Source organism: Bubalus bubalis, chromosome 21 (assembly GCF_019923935.1).
Source record: "Bubalus bubalis isolate 160015118507 breed Murrah chromosome 21, NDDB_SH_1, whole genome shotgun sequence".
NCBI classification, from domain to species: domain Eukaryota; kingdom Metazoa; phylum Chordata; class Mammalia; order Artiodactyla; family Bovidae; genus Bubalus; species Bubalus bubalis.
Genome location: NC_059177.1, coordinates 21,959,445 through 21,975,970, shown reverse-complemented (window position 1 = coordinate 21,975,970; position 16,526 = coordinate 21,959,445). Strand labels below are relative to the sequence as shown.

At 41.4% G+C, this 16,526-nt stretch overlaps 1 protein-coding gene and 1 long non-coding RNA gene across 3 annotated transcripts in view; one reads left to right on the top strand and one right to left on the bottom strand.

Annotated features, from left to right (window-relative positions):
- LOC102411250 overlaps positions 1-8,116 on the bottom strand; it is a 303,056-nt gene extending 294,940 nt beyond the window's left edge. For both annotated transcript variants that reach the window (XR_003105552.2, XR_328933.3), the window contains exon 1: positions 7,981-8,116. This is a non-coding gene — a long non-coding RNA (uncharacterized LOC102411250). The remainder of the gene's footprint in view (positions 1-7,980) is intronic.
- An 18-nt stretch (positions 8,117-8,134) lies between these two features.
- Positions 8,135-16,090, top strand: LOC102410920 (histone-lysine N-methyltransferase SETMAR). The gene is made up of 2 exons (XM_006074596.3): positions 8,135-8,354; positions 15,014-16,090. The coding sequence occupies exons 1-2, from the start codon at positions 8,238-8,240 to the stop codon at positions 15,815-15,817; spliced, it is 921 nt and encodes a 306-aa protein (XP_006074658.3). The 5' UTR covers positions 8,135-8,237; the 3' UTR covers positions 15,818-16,090.
- Positions 16,091-16,526: the final 436 nt, after the last annotated feature.

Sequence of the window (16,526 nt, the reverse complement as noted above, 5' to 3'; positions counted from 1 at the left end):
CCTGAAGCAAAGAGCCGACTCATTTCCCTGATGCTGGGAAAGATTGAAGACAGAAGGAGGAGATGACAAAGAAGAGATGGTTGGATGGCATCACCAACTCGATGGACATGAGTCTGAGCAAACTCCAGGATATGGTGAAGGACAGGGAAGCCTGGTGTGCTACAGTCCATGGGGTTGCAAAGAGTCATACGTGACTGAGCAACTGAACAAGCTGGAAGAAAGGCAGTCTCTGAATATAGCTAAGATATGTTAACACAAATGGTGAGAAACTTTGTCTTTACAGGCAGTTTCAGACCTGGGCCCAAATTCCATTTTACCTCTCATACATATGGAAGTGAAGTGAAAGTCACAGTCATGTCCGACCCTTTGTAACCCCATGGACTACAACACGCCAGGTAATTTACTTAATTTATCTGAACTTCAATTCCCAAAACTTTTTTTAATAGAGATAATATTGCCTACTTCATGGACAAGAAATGTATATATACAATGTATATAATATGTAGAAATGTATATAGACAAGAAATGTATATAGTATGAAGTATAAAGCCTAGAAATATGCTGCCCAATATAGTAGGCACTAACTACATGTGGCTATTTAGATCAAATTTAGATATATTAAAATTAAATAAATTTTAAATTCAGTTCTACAGTCACACTAAGCATATACCAGTAACCATCACCTATGGCTGGTACAGAACATTTTTATCATCATAGAAACTTTTGGACACTACTAGAGAAGGAAATGGCAACCCACCCCAGTGTTCTTGCCTGGAGAACCCCAGGGATGGAGGAGCCTGGTGGGCTGCCGTCCATGGGGTCGCACAGAGTGGGACATGACTGAAGCAACTTAGCAGCAGCAGCAGCAGCAGAGAATCTAGTAAGTGCTCAGTAAATGTTCATTTGCTCTGTGGGGCATCTTTTCCCTCTTCCTCTTCAATTCCTTTAAATTCTCAGGTTTACCAAGGTATCTCCTTATCATGAAGGAGAGCAAGATAATAAGATATATACATGTTTATCTTTTTTTTTTTTTTTTTTTTTTTCCCTCTCCTAGGAATAATGGCTTTCTAAAAGATCACTGCAGGGAGAAAACAATGCTTATCACAAACAGGAGAAATTCTAACAACGGAGATTTCAGGCATTACAGCGGACACTGGGGAAGATCTTTCTGGACTGTGGGGAGCAGGGACAGGAAAAGAATCTCCACAGTATCCTCGATTTATATCCAAAGATCATCTCCTCAGAGCAACAACACTAACTTTGACACAGTAACACAGAGATAATGGAAAGGAAAGGGTTTTTTCCTCTGTAGGATTCTTTTCACACCAAATTTTTTCTCACTGAAATATCTAAAAATAAGTGTGAATAATCAACATTTCTCCAGAGATAATTTAACCGGTTAGTCTTGGGTACTTGAGTAGAATTCTTTGCATTAGTCTTGGTATTCTTTGATTTCACTTCCTTTCTCCTTCCAAATATCAGAATTGCAGCTGGCAAGCTACCAGAGAGAAAATGCTGCTATAGGTCCAGAAAGTTAAGGAATGAAGAATTATAAGAAACTGAAATTTAGTATGATCTGTAAGAAGAATTCTGATCTCAGATGATACTTAGGGGTATCTGATGTATATGTATGTCTGGGTCACATTGCTGAGTGCCTGAAACTATCACAACATTGTTAATCAGCTATACCTCAATATAAAATAAAAAGTTTAAATTTTTTAAAAAGCTATAAAATATAATAAAATTATTTGCTATCACACGGACCAAAAAAAGCTAGAAATGATTAAACTTAGTCAGGAAGGCATGTAAAAAGAAGCCTCTTGCACCAAACAATTTTCTAAGTTGTTAAGGCAAAGAAAAAGTTCTAGAAGGAAATTAAAAATGCTATTCTAGTGAACACACAAATGATAAGAAACAGCCTTATTGCTGATTTGGAAAAAGTTTGAGTGGTCTAGATAGATCAAGCCAGCCATTTCTGTTAAGTTAAAGCCTAATCTCTTCAATTTTATGAAGGGTGAGAGAGGTTAGGAAACTACAGAAGAGAAGTTTGGTAAGGTGTAAGGAAAGAAGCCATTTCTATAACATAAAAATGCAAGGTGAAGGAAGTGCTGATGAAGAAGTTGCAGCAAGTTATTCAGAAGATCCAGCTAAGATAATTACTGAAAGTGGCTACACTAAACAACAGATTTTCAATGCAGACAAAATAATCTTACTTTAGAAGGTGTCATCTAATACTTCAATAGCTAGGGAGGAGAAATCAATCCTGGGCTTCAAACCTTCAAAAGATAGGCTGACTCTTGTCAGGGGCTCATGCAGCTGGTGACTTGAAGTTGAAGCCAATATTTATTTACCATTCCAAAAATCATAAGGCTCTTTAGAAATATGCCAAAACTACTCTGTCTGTGCTCTATAAATGCAATAACAAGGTCTGGATGACAGCACATCTGTTTACACCAAGATTTACTGAATATTTTAAGTTCATGGTTGAGACTTACTGCTCAGAGGGGAAAAAAAATTCCTTTTAAAATATTACTATTCATTGACAATGGACCTACTATCTACTCACCCAAGAGTTCTAAAGGAGATGTACAATAAGATTAATGTTGTTTTCATGCCTGCTAACACAATATCCATTCTGCAGTCTACAGATCAAGGAGTAATTTTGATGTTCGAGTCTTACTAAGAAATACATAGTGTAAAACATAGCTGTCATAGATAACGATTCCTCTGATGGATATGGACAAAATAAACTGAAAATTTTCTATAAAAGATTCACCATTTCAGATATCAGTAACAATATTCCTTATTCATAGGAAAAGTGCAAAATATCAACATTAACAGAAGTTTGGAAGAAGTTGATTCCAACTTCCCTAATGACTTTGAGGAGTTCAAGACTTCAGTAGTCAAAGAAGCTACACATGTAGTGGAAATAGCAAGAGAACTAGAATTAGAAGTGGAGCCTGAAAGTGTGACTGAATTGCTGCAATCTCATGACAAAACTGGACTATAAAGAATGCTGAATGCTGAAGAATGGATGCTTTCGAACTGTGGTGCTAGAGAACTCATGAGACAGCAAAGAGTTCCAACCAGTACATCCTAAAGGAAATCAGTCCTGACTATTCGTTGGAAGGACTGATGCTGAAGCTGAAACTCCAATACTTTGGCCACCTGATGCAAAGAACTGACTCATTGGAAAAGACCCTGATGCTGGGAAAGATTGAAGGCAGGAAGAGAAGGGGACAGAGGATGAGATGGTTGGATGACATCACCAACTCATTGGACACGAGTTTGAGCAAGCTCTGGGAGTGGGTAATAGGAAGCCAGGTGTGCTGCAGTCCACGGGGTCACAAAGAGTTGGACACGACTGAGTAACTGAACTGAACTGAACTGACTTAATATCTAAAAGTGATAGTTATTAGAAAGCAAAGATGTTCCAAATTGTTTTATTAAAGCAGTCATTAACACCAATAAATATATAATTTCTGCTAACTTTAGACCTTCCATCATTGGCTATAAATATATCTCCGATTAAGCTCAGATAATGCTAGTTAGGTTTTGATGAAAGAATGGCTTCTAAATACAAAATCATGCAAAACTTCATTTAAACAGAGGCAAAAAGAAAAGGCCTAAGGAAAACATCAATTAAAGGCCATTATGGTCAAACTTCATAATTGAGCTAAAAATAACTGAACATATGAAATGCTACAGTTTATACTATATTGCTTTATTTTCTTTTCCTTTAATATTTTTCTGTTACTCATCAGATTATTTTCTCTTCTGCCAGTGAAAAAGCCAAAAGAAATTTGAATAATCAAGATAATTTTCAGGTCCAAGGCTTATTAATGTCAGTTGGGCAACTCATTATTGTTCAGAGACATATATTTTTTTCACCAAATAGCCATAATGGTTTTCAGAACAAATTTTGAAGATTCTGGCTCCTAGTCAAGTGTCCAGAGAAAATAAAATAAGTTTTTATACCTGGAAAAGATGAATGACTGCTTGGCACTCTGAAGATTGGTTATGTCAGCCTGTAAACATCCTCTCATTATTTTAATCTCACTACATAAAATACTTGGGAATCCTTTGCCAGGAAGACAAAAACAAATGAAGGGATGACATGAACTAAATATCTTACTGGAAGCACCATCACTGACAACTTTAGATATAAAAAAAAATGGAATGGATCTTTCAAAACAATTTTTCCAAAAGGCAGACAATATTCCCAAAAATCTCAAAAAGGAAAACAGCATAATAATCTAAAAATACAAGTGTGGTTCTTCTCACTGTTCTATAAGTCCTTTTTCAAAACATTCTTTGAGTTCTTATAAATTTCTGGGTGTTATATAGTCCTGTGCTGGAGTGGAAGCTGTACTTGGGCACCGTATCTTCTTGGACACCATATCTACTTGGGCACCGTACTGTGGGTACACTCCCCAAATTGGTAGGTAGCACTGTGCATGTAATCAGTGTTCCAGTGTTTCTTAAAATGAAAGAACAGCACGTTCTTTGGATATTTCCAAATTCCTTCATTGCTTACAATTCCTGAAAAATGAAATGAACCTGATCGCCATCATCTGATACGAAATTTTCCTTTTCTCTACACATTTCTCTATTCCACTCCTACTGTTTCTTCTCCTGCAATGCCCTTTCCTAATCTCATAAATCCTCTTCATTCTTCAAGGCCTATGGCAAATAACCCCTTCTCCATGAAGCTTTCTCCAAATTTCCCACCTACAAGTGATCTTTCTTCTGTTGTTCAATTCACCTAAAACTTCCTTACATCCTTAATTATACTCTAACCAACTGCATTGCATAAGTAACTGTCTCCTAGGTAAGAGCAAGTGCATAGCCAAGTCTGATAAAATATTTACTAGGTAACTATGTTCAAGCCTATACTTCCAATGGCATTTAAGACTCCTCATTCAGGATGATTCCATTTCCTATTAATAAGGATCTCCTCTTGCATTTGAATCATCCTCTGGGAAGACAAACAAAAACACTAAGGCATTTATAACCTACTGTGTAATCATCTACCATGTGATAACTGCATGCGCTATTCCCAAAGAACATCTGAAGCCTCTGTGGCGGCAGGCTGTGATCTTCGGAGTGAACCGGCCACGTGTGGCTTTATGACAGTCCTGTTAGTCTGAATATTTCAGTTCAGTTCAGTCGCTCAGTCATGTCCAGCTCTTTGTGACCCCATGGACTGCAGCACACCAGGCTTCCCTGTCCATCACCAATTCCTGGAACTCATGTCCATTGTGTCGGTGAAGCCATCAAATTATCTCATCCTCTGTTGTCCCCTTCTCCTCCCATCCTCAATCTTTCCCAGAATCAGTTCAGTTCAGTTCAGCCACTCAGTCGTGTCCGACTCTGCAACCTCATGGACTGCAGCACACAAGCCTCCCTGTCCATCACTGGAGTTTAATCAAAATCATGTCCATTAAATCTGTGATGCCAACCAACCATCTCATCCTCTGTAGTCCCCTTCTTCTCCTGCCTTCAATCTTTCCCAGCATCAGGCTCTTTTCAAATGAGTCAGTTCTTTGCATCAGGTGGCCAAAGTAGTGAAGTTTCAGCTTCAGCATCAGTCCTTCCAATGAACACTCAGGACTGATTTCCTTTAGAATGGACTGGTTGGATCTTAGTGCAGTCCAAAGGACACTCAAGAGTCTTCTCCATCACCATAGTTCAAAAGCATCAATTCTTCAGCACACAGCTTTCTTTCTAGTCCAACTCTCACATTCATACATGACTACTGGAAAAACCATAGCTTTGACTAGATAGACCTTTGTTGGTAAAAGTAATGTCTTTGCCTTTTAATATGCTGTCTAGGTTGGTCACTGGAGAAGGCGATGGCAACCCACTCCAGTACTCTTGCCTGGAAAATTCCATGGACGGAGGAGCCTGGTAGGCTGCAGTCCATGAGGTCATTAAGAGTCAGACACGACTAAGCGACTTCACTTTCACTTTTCACGTTCATGCATTGGAGAAGGAAATGGCAACCCACTCCAGTATTCTTGCCTGGAGAATCCCAGGGACAGAGGAGCCTAGTGGGCTGCCATCTATGTGGTCGGACAGAGTCCAACACGACTGAAGCAACTTAGCAGCAGCAGGTTGGTCATAACTTTTCTTTCAAGGACCAAGCATCTTCTGATTTCATGGCTGCAGTCACCATCTGCAGTGATTTCGGAGCCCCCTAAAATAAAGTCTCTCACTGTTTCCCCATCTCTTTGCCATGAAGTGATGGGACCAGATGCCACGATCTTAGTTTTCTGAATGTTGAGCTTTAAGCCAACTTTTTCACTCTCCTCTTTCACTTTCATCAAGAGGCTCTTTAGTTCTTCTTCACTTTCTGCCATAAGGGTGGTGTCATCTGCATATCTGAGGTTATTGATATTTCTCCTGGCAATCTTGATTACAGCTTGTGCTTCATCCAGCCCAGTGTCAAGATTGCCAGGAAAAATATCAGTAACCTCAGATATACAGATGACACCACCCTTATGGCGGAAAGTGAAGAAGAACTAAAGAGCCTCTTGATGAAAGTGAAAGAGGAGAGTGAAAAAGTTGGCTTAAAGCTCAACATTCAGAGAACTAAGATTGTGCATCTGGTCCCATCACTTCATGGCAAATAGATGGTGAAACAGTGGAAACAGTGACAGCCTATTTTTTGGCTCCAAAATCACTGCACATGGTGACTGCAGCCATGAAGTCAAAGGATGCTTGCCCTTTGGAAGAAAAGCTATGACCAACCTGGACAGCATATTAAAAAGCAGAGAGATTACTTTGCCAACAAAGGTCCATCTAGTCAAAGCTGTGGTTTTTCCAGTAGTCATGTATGGGTGTGAGAGTTGGACTAGAAAGAAAGCTGCGCGCCAAAGAATTGATGCTTTTGAACTGTGTGGTGTTCGAGAAGACTCTTGAGAGTCCCTTGGACAGCAAGGAGATCCAACCAGTCCATCTTAAAGGAAATCAGTCCTGAATATTCATTGGAAGGACTGATGTTGAAGCTGAAACTCCAATACTTTGGCCACCTGATGCAAACAACTGACTTATATGAAAAGACCCTGATGCTGGGAAAGATTGAAGGCGGGGGGAGAAAGGGACAGAGGCTGAGACGGTTGGATGGCATCACCAATGTGATGGACAGGAGTTTGAGTAGACTCCCAGATTGGTGATGGACAGGGAAGTCTGGCGTGCTGCAGTCCAGTTCAGTTGCTCAGTCCTGTCCGACTTTGCGACCCCATGGACTGCAGCAGGCAGCAAAGTGTCCGATAGAACTGAGCGAGTGAATTGAAGTGATCCACAACTGGACTCCATCTCCAGCTGAGCTGAAACCCTAATACTTTTATAAGAGTATGTGAAGCCAAAAAGTAGATGCTATCACTGAGGAATCCCAGAGAAAGTGACAAAGGGGCCCTGAGAGAAACCTGTGACAACCGCCCCCATTTCAGTCACGCCCGAGGACAGGACAATGAAGACGGTCTGCGCAAGGGAAGCGCACCCAGGACGGGGCCCCCACAATCTGTGAGAGGGTTTCACATAGAAGCAGCAGTACAGTCGAGTCAACGCGCTTTAGGAAAGTTCAAAATATTCCACTGGATTCAGCAATCTCGATGTTATCGGCATCCTTTGCGGAACCAGGCTTGGTTTTCTTAGAGCAGGGGACGTCAACAGGGAACAGAGATTCCAGTCAGGGAGCGCGCGGACCCCACACAGACTTCCGATGCCAAGTCAGGCTACCCGGCCTCCGAGCACAAACCCCGTCACACGCCCCGGAGCCGCTCCACAAATTTCAGGTTTTCAGAGACCTAGCGGGTGCCTTCCCCACCTCAGCGTAGGGCGCGCCCCTCCCCACCCCGCGCCAGGTAAAACTTCCAAACCCTCAGACAAGGACAAACGACCTCGGCTCGAAAGCCCTCCCTGGGCGTACAGGAAAACGTCAAGGACTTCACTGTGTCCCCAAAGCTCTGTCCGTACCTTACAAGGTTTTGTATTACTTGCTGTGCGTCTGACCCAAAGCAAAAAGTGAGCCAGACCATAAAGTGAAGGAAAGCTGAACGTGGAGGGAGGAGCCACTCGTGAGCTTCGGTATAAAAACTACCGCTCCCATGAGGCTGTGGGGCCCCAGGGCTAGACTCCCAGCGTCCTCTGCGAGGCTGAAGAGGTCTAGGTGGTAGGAGCACCGTGTCGGAGCAAAACGGCAGCTAAGGCCCTGAAGAACTGGCCCTGGCACAATGGCAACGTGTGAGGAGGCCTCTGAGGCCTTGAAGGACCAGCTGGACGTTGCGCGAGGCCTTGAAAATCTGCCTGTGAGCGCCTGGCCCCCAGGGGCGGAGCCTGAGCCCTTTCAGGTATGGGCGGGGCTCGGCTGGCCCGAGAGCCGCGCCTGGCCCCCCGAGGGCGTGGCCGGCATCGTTTTCTGTGGGGCGGGGCTAGGCGGTCTCGCGCGCTGCGTGCGCAGCGTCGGGGTCCGGGCTGGCGCCTTTCCAGGAAGCGTGCTAGACGGGTAGGTGGTCGTCGCGCTCGGTTCACAATTACCCTAAGTGGTCGTCTTTCGATGGTAGACGCTCATGCTTGCTTCGGGTTGTTCAAGTTTTTCGACCTTTTTTTTTTTTTTTCTTAGCCCAATCTCCAGCTATCTGCGCATGGAAATAGGTCTTAAATTGTCAGTTTTTCCGGTTTTTTTTTTCTCAGTTAACCCTTCACAGTGACCTTTACAAGGTCTTTTCTACCCTAAGAATGGCAGTTCACTTAAGAGAAAACCGGAAGTTTCTTGAGGTCCCTTGGAAAAAGCCTTGAGAACCTGGCTTTTTGTCCTAGTTCTGTACCCAGAACTCACTGAAAGATAGGGAGCAAATCACTGGCCTCTCTGGTCTCAGGTGTCTTGTTTTTAAGATCCCGGTGTCATGATTAAAATCTTAGCCTTTAGAGTCAGACTTAGTTGAGGCTTCCCCCATGCTGTGAGAGCTTTGGCAAATATAAATAGCCTTGGCTAAACCTTCAGACCCCTCTCGTGTGCAATTAAAATAATAGTACCTCTTTCCAGATTGCTTTGAGAATTACAGGTAAAATACAGTTACTGGTTTGCTGAAAGAACTCAATAAATGTTCACTGCTATTATTACCTCAAAGCCCTTTCTGCTCCAACTTTTCACTCTCTCTGAGCTTGTCCTGCATGTTGCTTAAGAAACAAGGAATGACCAAAAAAAACAAAAAAAAAAAAACCCACAAAAAAGAATGTTGGAGTGGAAACAGCCCTGTACATGGAAATATAGGAGAGCTAGCTTCAGGGTTTATCATCTTAGCCATGTCTCAGAGCCTGAGTTTCTTCATCTCCAAAATGAAAATAAAAGTTTTATTCCCCTTGTCAAACCCATAATCAATATCAAACCCTGCCTGTCCTCTTCCTAGGGTTATTTTGAGAATCAAATAAGACAATAAAGATTCATAGCGGTTTTCAAAGAGTAGAGCAGGATATTCATGTTGGAAATGGTTATTTTTCCTCAAACTGCCTTAGGCAGTTTGTGGTTAATAATACAGTTGACTAGCACCATATTAAACACTGATCCCGAAAAGCTTATTGAAGACCAAACATTGCTAAATTCCTGGTCAAAAACACTGATTTATGTTTTCTTTCTTCAAAAAATAACTGAGTGCCTATAATGTGCCTGGCATGTTAAACTAGGCATAGAAGATAAAATGGTAACAATACAGTTCCTGCCCTTGCGCTTACAAGAGCATACAGAAAGCACTATATGGGGGTGGGGTGGGGTGGAGGAAGCCCTGTGATTGATCCTTACACCTACAGTTGGTGGGCATAAATGAAAATCAGGAAACTAAGACTCAATTCCATGGTGTTCTAGCTTCCTGGCTGTGTGCACAGCTCTGGGACCACTAAGAGTTACAAATAGAAGACAAGCTCCCTTCCTTAAGAAGCTTATAGCCTTACCAAGAAGTTAAAGCATTTCTGAAACATGTAATGACAAGTCTAAAAGTGCCTTCAACTAGTTTGCTCCCATATATTCATGAAGCACAATAACAGTCTTACAAAAGGTCAAAACAGTTTGCTTGCCCCAAACCCTACCTTCACAGGCATATGTACACATAAGAATTAAGGCACAGAGAATTCAAGGTAAAAATAACTTTGTGTCTAGTTTGCTTTTGGGTCCTATATGAAAAGGCAAAAAGAACATTCAGATACTCTGGAAACAAGCACATCATAATGCTATCGGTGTTGAAACAAAAGTAGAAAATAAACTGATTTTCTTGAACTAAGAGCTGGATCTAGCCATGTTTTCAGGTTTCTAAAACCAGCCTCAGATATCCTTTTTAAGGTCTCAACTTGGCCTTGACAAGAATGATCTGGCTCACAGTCTCCTAATAGCTGCTTGGAGCAAAAACAAACTCACAGGGCTAGAGGCCAAGTACAAAGATTCTTGTAGCTGGTGTTTCAAAACAACCAAAAAAGGAATGAAGATTTTCACAGCACTTCCTTAAAATCCAGAATTGAGGCCTAGGGTTTAAACCTGGAATATTGTGCAATGACATGTTTTAGTTTCTGGGGCTGTGGTATGGAATGTGACTCAAAAACATCAGTCTTCCAATCAGAAATTATTAAGAGCTGAAATTAAGCAGTCAAATAACATTCCCTAAGTCACCTGCTCTGTGCCTAGTACCATGGATAGGAACCCAACACCTATCACCATTCCATACCCCAAAACTCATGACCATGCCTTTCCTTAAGATACATATACTTGTTAGAAGGGTCAGACCTACACACTTAGTACAACCAGAGAGCCTGACAGTCTGTGCCACTTAAGATTCCAAAGTTCATGCTATTAATAGGTGCACACATAGTTCAGAGAAGGGAGAAATTAATTGTATATGAGGATAGCCAAGGAGGTATATTTACTCTTTAACAGTCTTCTCTTTGCATTTTGGCTTCTTGGGTGGCTGTGTTTATAAAAAATTTTCTCTTAAGTTTTCTGTCAAAAAACGTGAATTCTCCACCCAGTTCTTCAAGGATCTGGTTTCTAGTGCATTTTGAACTGATCATTTTGTATTTATTTCCAACTCTTACCTGATCAATTTTGTGCTTTGATACATACATGGAAAAAGTAAAGCTTATGTTGTGACAACTGAAAAAGTGATAAAAATCCCATGTCCTCTTTTCTGTTTTTCTGAGTGATTCTTTCTAAACCCCAGCATGTGCATGTTGTTTGTTGATAAGTCGCTAAGTGGTGTCCCACTTTTTTGCGACCCAGTGGAACATGTGCATAGAGTAGACAATAAGGCAGTATTTACTGATGAATGAAGACAGTCTGTACTGGGTCAACTCTTGGTATTCCCTGCTCCAGATGGCTAAGTAATGGAGGTAGGAAGATAATCATATGGTTTCCCACACATATTTTGGTTTGAGTATGTTTAAACCTGAGAGGTTTAGCTGCAGAACCTGTTTGTTTGTTTTTCCACCACTACTAAATGGCTACTGTATAATTCATATTGAACACTTATGAGCCAGCCACTGGAGTAAGCTTTTTATGTGGTTTCTCACATTTATTTCCTTCATAGCAACCTGTAAGAGAGAGAAGATAGGAAGGGAATGTTTAGAGAGCTTAAGTAATATGCCAGAAATATATGATGTTTTAAATATAAAAATCTAGAAATAATGTCTAGAAGAATTTAAGAAAGTGACTATTTTAAAAGTATGAAGCGGCTGACACAGAGTACAATATTCTGTTAATTAAATTTGTTGAGAACCTTCCCCCCTCGAATATAGCTATTATCCCTGATTTATAGTTGCTAACCTAAAGTTTAGCAAATCACTTGCTATGTAACTCATGGTGCTAATACGAGCCTGGACCTGTGCGTGTCTCCTCTCGGACATTTCATGTTCTGCATTAAGAAGTTCTCTATTGCTTGCCCAGAGTTCCAGGCAGCAGTCAGAGAGTTCCTGGCTGGCCTCCCGCCCGCTTTGCTCTCATCTCACTTCCCAGCTGGAGACCTCATTGCTTATTAGCGTTTATATCTTTAACTAAATTTTCCAGCCATTTCCTGGAACCATGCTCAGCTTTCACCCTGGGTGTATTAGTCAAGACTCATTTGTTTGTAAGAAACATAAATACAATACAAACTGACTCAGGCAAAAAAGGGAAGCAATTGCCCCACATAACAGCAAAGTCCAAGAGCAGTAACTATAGGCATCTCTGGATCCAGAACGCTCAAGCTATCATCAGATATTTCTACCACCTCCCCACCTCACACCCCTGCTCCCATGTCCTGTGGTGGGCCACACACTCAGTAGGTCGAATGTCTGTGCTAGACCTTAGGAATGCCTAGTAGATACTCTATAGTTTAGCAACCCCTGTAAGAGGGTTTCCCCTGTGGCTCAGTGGTAAAGAGTCTGCTTGCAATGCAGCAGCTACAGGAGACATGGGTTCGATCCCTGGGTTAGGACGATCCCATGGAAGAGGACTGGCAACCCACTCCAGTATTCTTGCCTGGGAAATCCCATGGACCAAGGAGCCTGGCAGGCTACAGTCCATGGCGTCACAGAGAGTCAGATATGACTGAGGGACTAAGCACATACAACACATACATCTGTGTCAAAAAAGAAAATCGCCTTAGAGTTTAGTGATTTCTATAATACATTAAAATTATATGCACCTTTAATGAAAAGTGAAAGTGTTAGTTGCTCAGTCGTGTCTGACTCTTTGCGACCCCATGGCTCCTCTGTCCATGGGATTCTCCAGGTAAGAATACTGGAGTGGGTAGCCATTCCCTTCTCCAGGGGATTTTCCTGACCCAGGGATGAAACCCTGGTCTCCTGCATTACAGGCAGATTCTTTACTGTCTCAGACACCAGGGAAGCCCATATGTACCTTTAAAAACTCATCAATTGAAAAGAATTCTTCATGAACAGTTTAACAAAGTGATAGTAAAGTCTTCATTTTACAAGCACTTCTTAAAATGCCTCATTAACCATTTCAAAGTTGACTCTTAAAATCTGGAAGTAGATTCTGTATAAGACAGTAGTCACTGAATCTGATTGATAGGGTATGTTTTTCTAAGCCATCCTTTATCCTTTTAGGACACCTCTGCCAAGCTAAAGCTGTAAGAACCCACACAAACAAGAGAAGCTATTTCCGCTGTCCACCCACAAATCACTTTTTAAGCAGTATTGGCCTTCCCCCGCAGGTACACCCACTCACCATTCTTTCACAGGAGGATGTCAATCCTTCACCCCAGCTCAGCATTTTTTAAAATATAGGATTCTGCACCTAACTGCATAGCTCCTCCGAGGCCTCCACAGGGAGTGTAACTACATGCTGTTCAATACTTTTTCTGAAAGTATTGACACAGTATTAATAGAAAACTGACTGCAAGCTAGGTTGTTCAAATGTTCCTCTGGATGCACTAAAATCAATCCCTGAATTACTACAGGCTATTCAACTGGTCTCTTGCTGACAGGCTGTGGCAGCATGCCAACAGCCTTTCCTGAGGGTCAGAATGAAGGAGAGGAAAAGCAGTCCATGAAACTGCTTTCTAGAAAAGAACAATTTGACAGACTCATTGGTGACATTTCTCTCCCATCTCCATACTGGAAAAAGTCAATGCTTCTGAACAGTAAGACTGTTCCTTAGGACAGTACAAGCCATACATCTAACCACATTTCCCTCTTTGACTATCCTGGCGCACAGCCGGATGTCCAGTCTACTCCTGCACACTTAGGTATCTAAGCTCGCTTGACTTATTTTTCACTTCACCTTACTTTCCTTATCTGTTGTTTGTTTATCTTACTTCTTTCTAAGTCTCATTAAAAAGTTCCTTTTTGGAACAAAACAAGTATAAGTCAATGAATTACTCTATATATAAAGAAATACACTGGACTCACCAGAGATACTTTGATCTTCAGGGTTTGAGAACATGCTTCATTCTGCCAGTGAGGAAATAACTGGAGGTAAGGCTTCACACAGAGATTTTAAAGTTAGGACTTATTTTTCGTAACATGTTATAAATGTGACATTTTTAAAAGACAGATACATTTAAAAGACCAAGAAACTTTTTTGTTTTATCCCTTTCACACTTAATATGAACAAGATTTCTATTGTGTATATATGTATACAATATATCTACAATAAATTTCAGTATCTATTGCTATTATATAACCAGTTTTCGAATTCTGTCTGCAAGTTTTTTGCCAAATTTCTGCTTTGAACATTGTGAAGACTCAAGTAGAATTACAAGGTAACAGTGTTTTTAAAAAGATGAAAGAATACATGAGTTTAGGTAATCTTCAAATTTTAAAAATTCTTTCAAAAAATCAATGGAAGACTCTCCAAAAGGTCATTGATTTATCATTTATGACTTTCTTATCCTAAAAAAAGATCTCAGGTAACTCACAATAAAAATACATATGTACATGTATATTATCAGATAAATGTAAAAGAGATCAAAAACCAAAGAGAAAATACTTAGCTGTTTTCAAAAACTAAATTCAGCACCAATTTTCCTGACACTTAAAGCCAAGAGGGAAACAAAATGGATTACAAAATTTCCAATATCTGATAAGAAAGAAAGTGAAGTCATTCAGTCATGTCCGACTCTTCGCAACCCCATGGACTGTAGCCCACCAGGCTCCTCCATCCATTGAATTTTCTAGGCAAGAGTACTGGAGTGGGTTGCCATTTCCAGGGGATCTTCCTGGCCCAGGGATTGAACCCAGGTCTCCCGCATTGCGGGCAGACGCTTTACCATCTGAGCCACCAGGGAAAATACATAATTTTTTCCTAGTGTTATTCCAATACCTAAAAGGAAACCACCGAATTTTAAGTCTAAGAAATAACCTTATTTTTTTTTAAATTGGAGATGTTTTCAGACAATATTTTAATATATTTTGTCATTTTTGTTCTGTTTGTTGGAATCGGGAAGTGTTTCAGCAAGAGCTGCTTGAAATACAGATGAGATATATGATGTACCATGCTGACTTACAGTGTTTCTGCTTTTTGCAGTATACTCCTGATCATGTAGCTGGGCCTGGAGCAGATACAGATCCCTCTCAAATAACCTTTCCTGGATGTGCTTGTCTCAAAACTCCCTGCCTCCCTGGTACTTGCTCCTGTCTCCGTCATGAGAATAACTATGACGATCGTTCATGCCTCAGAGATATAGGATCCGAAGCAAAGTGCGCTGAGCCAGTTTTCGAGTGCAATGTCCTGTGCCAGTGCAGCGAGCGCTGCAGGAACAGAGTGGTCCAGTGGGGTCTGCAGTTCCACCTCCAGGTGTTCAAGACAGATCACAAAGGCTGGGGACTTCGTACCCTGGACTTCATACCAAAAGGACGGTTTGTCTGTGAATATGCCGGTGAGGTGTTAGGAATCTCTGAAGTGCAGAGAAGAGTTCAGTTACAAACAATACATGATTCGAATTACATTATAGCCATCAGGGAGCATGTCTATAATGGGCAGGTAATGGAAACATTTGTGGATCCTGCCTCTATAGGAAATATTGGAAGATTCCTTAACCATTCTTGTGAGCCAAACCTGTTGATGATTCCTGTCCGAATAGACTCAATGGTACCAAAGTTGGCACTTTTTGCAGCCAGAGACATTCTGCCAGAAGAAGAACTCTCTTATGATTACTCAGGAAGATTTCTTAATCTAATGAATAGTGAAGACAAAGAAAGGTTAGATAATGGGAAATTAAGGAAACCTTGTTACTGTGGTGCCAGATCATGTGCTGCATTCCTGCCCTATGACAGCTCCCTGTACTGCCCCACAGCAAAGCCAGACACGAGTGAGGAAGGAAGAGCCTAAGACAAGTGTGTCTGGCCTCGCAGTGGAAGAGAATGAGAAAGAACCAAGCTTGTTGACTCAGCCCTTCCTGGGTTCCCTTCTTATAAGCAACTTACCCTCGAGGTTGGTCCCTACTCTCCAGTAAGCAGCTCACTCACCCCTTACTCTACGGGAGGCCAGTGGTTGCCTGGCTGCATAAGTTTAATTTGGGAATGTGGCACAGACTACAGATTGTCCAGCAACACTTTCTCCCTTCCTATCAGAATTCTCAGTTTTTAGTTGGATATGTGACTATCGAGAACATAGTAAGTACTCTACATGCAAACCTTCAAGTTGCAAACTGTCAAAGATGCAAACATGCATTCCATCGTCAGGTGTGAGTGAAGTTGCAGCTTGCCCTCCATCTCCTATTGCTGACGAAGCTTCAGCTCTACCATCACTCACCTCCTTTAGTCAGTAACTCTCCTGGCCTGTGCACTCAGTGCCAGCCCCTGTATGCCAGCTATTGTACTGCACTAATGTACTTTTCAAGGTACTGTACTGTAAGATTAAAAATGTTTTATTTTGTGTGTATGTTTGTTTTTTATGTACTTGTGTGAAAAGTATCATAAACCTACCACAGTACAGTACTTTATAGTCAATTGTTTTAGTTGGGTGTGTGCTCAGTTATGTCCAACTCTTTGTGACCCCATGGACTATAGCCCGCCAGGCTCCTTCCTCTGTCCATGGA